This window comes from Oncorhynchus nerka, linkage group LG2, assembly GCF_034236695.1.
Source record: "Oncorhynchus nerka isolate Pitt River linkage group LG2, Oner_Uvic_2.0, whole genome shotgun sequence".
NCBI lineage: Eukaryota > Metazoa > Chordata > Actinopteri > Salmoniformes > Salmonidae > Oncorhynchus > Oncorhynchus nerka.
The window spans coordinates 46,773,698-46,780,425 of record NC_088397.1 but is presented as its reverse complement, the minus strand read 5'-3'; the positions used below and the strand labels follow the sequence as shown (position 1 = coordinate 46,780,425).

General features: G+C 43.7%; 1 protein-coding gene across 1 annotated transcript; it reads right to left on the bottom strand.

The window, feature by feature from the left end:
* Positions 1–358: 358 nt before the first annotated feature.
* On the bottom strand, positions 359–6,105 carry LOC115136160 (PAK4-inhibitor inka2-like). The gene is made up of 3 exons (XM_029671677.1): positions 5,960–6,105; positions 5,810–5,860; positions 359–1,435 (listed from the first exon to the last, which is right to left on the bottom strand). The coding sequence occupies exons 2-3, from the start codon at positions 5,810–5,812 to the stop codon at positions 488–490; spliced, it is 951 nt and encodes a 316-aa protein (XP_029527537.1). The 5' UTR covers positions 5,813–5,860; positions 5,960–6,105; the 3' UTR covers positions 359–487.
* Positions 6,106–6,728: the final 623 nt, after the last annotated feature.

Here is a 6,728-nt window from a genome sequence, read left to right as displayed (position 1 = left end):
CAGGTATAAACGGGGCTTAACAACCCACATTTGGAAATATAATGTCCAACTTCCCATCTGACAGTAGAAACACAATACAGCAACACCCACCCTGCTATTTGTATTCAAATAGGCAGGTATTCAAAGGCAAGATTTCTGACTGCCATTATGTTGGTCAGTTGACAGGTCATTTAAAGAATGTGTTAGAGTGTTTATACCCAGATGTAATCGAGAATGTCACTACCTTTTTTACAGCTGAACCTAAACCTAAGCATGCCTTATTATTCCATTAGTCATTTAAGAATAAAACTTAATAGTTAATAAGAAAACTTAATAATAAAAAAGAAAACTTAAAGTTAATAATTATTGCAGTCAACACTTTTTCCCTTTTCAATAAAAAAAACTTTATTATTGTAACAATTTCAACATTATTTCCACATAAAGCGCATATAAAAAATAAAATAACATTAGTCTGTGGTAGGAGTCCGTAGCTGTAACATCACTCAGATCAGATGTACCCGATAATGTCATTACATATGATAGGTTGTCGGCTGCCTGTCTTCATGAGAGCGTTGAACTGGTAGAAGTCCGTCCCCAGTTCATGCAGGCCTGTGTGGGATTGGTGAAAGAAGGGTTTGCGTGGCTGGAAGCCTACAGGGCAGGACATGCGTTTCGGGGCTGCCGCGGCCCTACTGACCCTGGTGGAGTCTGCTGGTCTGGCCCTCATCTCCACGCTTTTTGACATCCCCGCCAGCTTCCTCCTCATGTTGACCAGGAGGTCCTTGGCCAGGCGCCGGCCTGCGTGGGGCTTGAGTTCTGCTGGCTCAGGACACTCTGGCAAGTCCATCCAGTTCTTAATGAGGTCAGCGAAGCTGTTGTCCCCCAGCACCAGGGGCTGTCTGTTCCTGCTGCGGCTCAGCAGTGACGTGGTCCAGTCCTCCGGGTCGCTGCTTGCCTCAAATGACGTCCAGCGCTCCAGACAAGCGTCCGACGTGGACTTGGGCCGGATCCGGTCGGCAGAGCCCACTCCCCGGTTGGTTCGGAGGCAGGCAGAGTTAGACACCCGTACGTTCCTGGTCCTCCTGAGCACCACGCCGTCATCCTGCCAGGACGCCTCTGAGTAGCCTGAGTCAAACTCCATACTCTTCTCACTGCTAGGGGAGCTCTGCATTAGCCGCTCCTGCCCTTCCTCCTCCACCTCTTCTTCCTCCTCCACGGGGCTGGCCAGGCAGCAAGCTGAGTCATAGGTGCTGGCCTCGCTGGCCTCAGAGATGGGTCTACGGAGGCATGTCAGGCGCTCCCGCTGCTGCGCTCCCCGCTGGCAAACGCGCGTCACGGCGTCAGAGCGGCCGGAGGGCTCGCTGAGCGGCCTTCTCATGTGTTTCAGATCCTGCAAGGACCTCATCATGTACTGCATCTGATCCACCAAACAGTCTCCAGAGTCCCGCAGACACAGCTAGAAAGACAGGGAGAGAGATATAACAGGTTGGTTACTGACAAACTGAAAACACTGACTCCTCCATACATGGTTTAAGAACATTTCAGAACAAAAATGTGTAACAGAGCACTTTTACAGAAACGAATGGACCAACTCCTGGTCCAAAAGCTTAAGTAGTTTCCTGTGCTTCTATCCAGCACTGCACCAAGATTCTAATCAGCTGAGATCACACGCTGCAGCCGTACCGCCACCACATATCAAGTCAGACATTCCACCCAAACCTCAGAGCAGCTTTATGGAGAAGCTTCTCAGAGGTATGCTCTGAGTTGATTAGAATATGGCTTGTGGGAACAGGATATACAGGGAAACCCTCGCTGCCTCTTTCGGTTGGACAAACTAGAGACTGATACATTTTTAGAGGCACTCAAGTATTACACATCCTTTACTGCACACAAGAATCACAGGATGCCTTCGGGATTAGCCCATGTTGTCCGGCAGGAAATGACATCACCGTTCTGGAATTGGGAGTAAGAAACCCCGTGTATGAATCATATCAAAGTCATCACCAAATCATCTGAAATATAGAAGTCTGAATGACACAGTCTGAATGACACAAGCTTCCATAGCATTCAGTTGCATTACAACAATATTCTCAGGATGCCTTAACGACCAGATGGTTTGGGAACCACCACTGAATCCATTTTATCACATCAAGGTTAAAAGGTGACAAGGCAACACTTCAAGATCAATCCCATTCACTCGGGTGTTGTAGCGAACAGAACACAGGCTACTGTATGCACAGGACATTTCTTGTTTAAAAAACATTTCCCCCTGTACTACAAATCACCAAAAATAACAGCTTTGGAATGATGCAATTTGTTCAACTTTCATTTGTAATAATCCTACAAGGTTTTTCCATGTTTTGTAGCATGCTTGTGTAGCATGTTTGTGTTTGCTACCTCTCAACCCTGATCCGTCTTAGGCCAGAGTGCTGTTTGGAGGCACAGTGAGGAGACCAAATCAGCAGAGACGATGCCCTGATGTTATCACAGCTGTGGGAACTTAACCATTTGGCTGTAGAGGAGAGCTCTGTTTGACAGAGTGAGACAGGGCCTTGGAGGCGCATTAAACACTGAAAGGTCTTCCATGTGCATTGTCCTTCACAATAGTGTGGAGGTCTGACTCATCAATATAATACCCCGAAAGGCTCGGGTGATAGAAATTGTGCCCTAAACCGAATGTCGGAGAGAATCTGAAAGAGGCACATAAATATGTTGCACATTTCCATAAAGGATTTACCTCTGGGTTTTTTACCCAAGAGGCTCAGACTTTTCGGTTTCCATCTACACGTGTCTCATGGCTCTGGTGGACCCGCTCTAACCTGGGACCAAAGCCAGGCCACCGGTACTTTTAAGCTTTCATTTACCTAACAATGGTTCACTATGAACATCAACACCTTCTCACAAAGCAACTGTTTTGATTCTGCTCTTCACAAGTCCCCACTGTCAACCCTAGATATGGAAACCCAATTTCCCTAGCATAACATTAGAGCGTATAGTGTAACACTGGCGTTACAGTCAAAAAGCAGCAAAACTGTACCCTGCAGCCTTCCATTACTGTGGTGTTATTAAACACCGGTAGAGAGCACCAGTCAGTCATTGGTTAAGGTAAGAGATAATGCTCCAAGGCCAAATCGGAGGGCCTGTTGTCCGGACCTCTGGCAGTCTCTATGAGGGCGCCACAGGGTTCAATTCTCGGGCCGACTCTCTTCTCTGTATACATCAATGATGTCGCTCTTGCTGCTGGTGATTCTCTGATCCACCTCTACGCAGACGACACCATTCTGTATACTTCTGGCCTCTCTTTGGACACTGTGTTAACTAACCTCCAGACGAGCTTCAATGCCATACAACTCTCCTTCCGTGGCCTCCAACTGCTCTTAAATGCAAGTAAAACTAAATGCATGCTCTTCAACCGATCGCTGCCCGCACCTGCCTGCTCGTCCAGCATCACTACTCTGGACGGCCCTGACTTAGAATATGTGGACAACTACAAATACCTAGGTGTCTGGTTACTGTAAACTCTCCTTCCAGACTCACATTAAGCATATCCAATCCAAAATGAAATCTAGAATCGTCTTCCTATTTCGCAACAAAGCATCCTTCCTTCATGCTGCCAAACATACCTTCGTAAAACTGACCATCCTACTGATCCTCGATTTCGGCGATGTCATTTACAAGATAGCCTCCAACACTCTACTTAACAAACTGGATGCAGTCTATAACATTGCCATCCGTTTTGTCACCACAGCCCCATATACTGGCCACCACTGGGACCTGTACGCTCTCGTTGGCTCGTCCTCACTTCATACTCGTCGCCAAACCCACTGGCTCCAGGTCATCTACAAGTCTCTGCTAGGTAAAGCCCCACTTTATCTCAGCTCACTGGTCACCATAGCAGCACCCACACGTAGCACGTGCTCCAGCAGGTATATTTCACTGGTCACCCCCAAAGCCAATTCCTCCTTTGGCCACCTTTCCTTCCAATTCTCTGCTGCCAATGACTGGAACGAACTGCAAAAATCACTAAAGCTGGAGACTCATATCTCCCTCACTAACTTTAAGCACCAGCTGTCAGAGCAGCTTACAGATCACTGCACCTGTACATAGCCCAACCAACTACCTCATCCCCACACTGTATTTATTTATTTATCTTGCTCCTTTGCACCCCAGTATCTCTACTTGCAAATTCATCTTTTGCACATCTATCACTCCAGTGTTTAATTGCTATATTGTAATTACATCGCCACCATGGCCTATTCATTGCCATTACCTCCCTTATCTAACCTCATTTGCACACACTGTATATAGACTTGGTCTACTTTTAGGTATTTTTCTAGCGTCAAGTCTAGGTCCAAAAGGCTTCTTAACAGCTTCTACCCCAAAGACTCCTGAACAGTTAATCAAATGTCTACCCCCCCCACCACTATTTTACTCTGCTGCTACTCTCTGTTTATTATCTATACATAGTCACTTTAACTCTACCTACATTTACATATTGCCTACATGTGCATTGACTCTGTACCCCCTGTAGGGTATATAGCATCGCTACTGTTATTTTACCACTGCTCTTTAATTATTTGTTACTTTTGTTTATTTTCAAAACTGCATTGTTGGTTAAGGGCTTGTAAGTAAGTATTCCACTGTAAGGTCTACCTACGCCTGTTGTATTCGGCACATGTGACAAATAAAATGTGATGTTATGTGGAGCAGAGCAATTCGCCCACCTCAGAGAGACAAAGAGGAGAACTGTCACTGAAAACAACTGACCTAACAAACTTTTTTAATAGAAAGCTCATTAGAGTGTATCATGATCAAAGAACTACTGTTCTCACTCAATACTTTATACACTGCTCAAAAAAATAAAGGGAACACTAAAATAACACATCCTAGATCTGAATGAATGAAATATTCTTATTAAATACTTTTTTCTTTACATAGTTGAATGTGCTGACAACAAAATCACACAAAAATGATCAATGGAAATCAAATGTATCAACCCCTGGAGGTCTGGATTTGGAGTCACACTCAAAATGAAAGTGGAAAACCACACTACAGGCTGATCCAACTTGGATGTAAATTGAATGTATGTTTTGTTTATTCCATGTGTAACTCTGTGTCGTTGTATGTGTCGAACTGCTTTGGTTTATCTTGGCCAGGTCGCGGTTGTAAATGAGAACTTGTTCTCAACTAGCCTACCTGGTTAAATAAAGGTGAAATAAATAAATAAACAAGGCCATATCTGTGCTACAGAAAAGACTCAGAAGGAAGGACTCCACATATATGGTGGAGGGAGGCATGTACAGAAATGATAATGACATGTCTATGACATTATTGATCCTTGATTAATCATCAATAACACATATATAACGCAGCATTAAATATGTCTATTGTAAGTAACCAGGTAAAATATATTCTGATTTCCAGACATTTGCAACTGCATCGGCCAGAAATGACTAAGTAGCCTATGGGAAAAGTAAGCAATAAACAAGACAGTATTTCTCAAGAAAAGTTTGTTAATTAAGGAAATGAATTTAGGCCTTAAAGTTCAAATGGAATAATAACAAGAGTTTGTCATCTTTCCAACAAATTGTCGTCTATATCCTACAATTATTCTCAGCTGCTCTATAATGTATAACTGTCACCGGAGGGGCGTAATGTTATAAGCGCCGAACATTTGGTTTTATTTACCACAACATTCAGCCGCTCACGATAATAACCTCCCCGACTGTTCTGTACAACTGTTAGGAAGAAATGTATAGGCACTTCACACAAAAGAACACATACAATAATCTACAAATAACAATCTGGAAATGTTACAAAATAAACTTACCATTGCTCTTGTCGTGTCTGATGGTATGAATTCCAAATGGATTACTTTATCCTGCAAAAAGACAAGAATTATTCAGCATACAAAATTATGTTCTCTAGCGCTAAATTTGCCTAGCCTATAGGATGCATTTCTCTAGATCGGGCTACTTACATCGGTGAATAATTGACTCCTCTGATAGAACAATTAATCCAAAGCGGTTGAAACTTTCTCAGTAAATCCGATGTCCACTCAACGCCACTCAGACAGTAGAGTGCATGTGTTTGTAGGGCCGGCCGTGTACTTTGTGAGCGCAATCTCTTCCTAGGCAGCCAGTCAACTGCGCGCATCACAGAATGCGCCAATAGCAACGCGCCTGAAATACGACCCAACACCTAAACACCGCGTCAAAACATCTCCCTCACCTGAGAAGGTCTGCTGTATTATGCGTGGAATTAAAACAATTTCCAGGACTTCAGATTTCAGTCATGTGTTAATCATGGACGAGACGATGTTTTTTTATTTTTATTATTTGTCTCAGACTGGGCAAGGAGACACATAGCCCATCAATCGTAGGGACAGGGTCTAGCCTATAACATAGACTACTTATCACCGTTTGGAGTAGCTAAACTATATTGTTTGATGTTTTCTCTATTATCATAGGCTGTTAGCCTACATAGTCCAACAGACAATTTTGGATTTAGGCTTCTTCACCTATGTGCAACTTTTAGTTCAAAGTTGCCGCAAAACGCGCATGATGCTTTGTTGAAAAAGGTCTAGACCTACCTAGTTTATGTAATCAGTTGCATTTCACTATAGAGAAATAATAAGAAAAACCTTTCATTTCGAACACGGTGAATAAAGGGCACTTCTCGTGTGGATGCAGTTAGGCTACATTTGATTTGAAGCACATAGAGACGTGTAGCACCACCTGACGGATTGT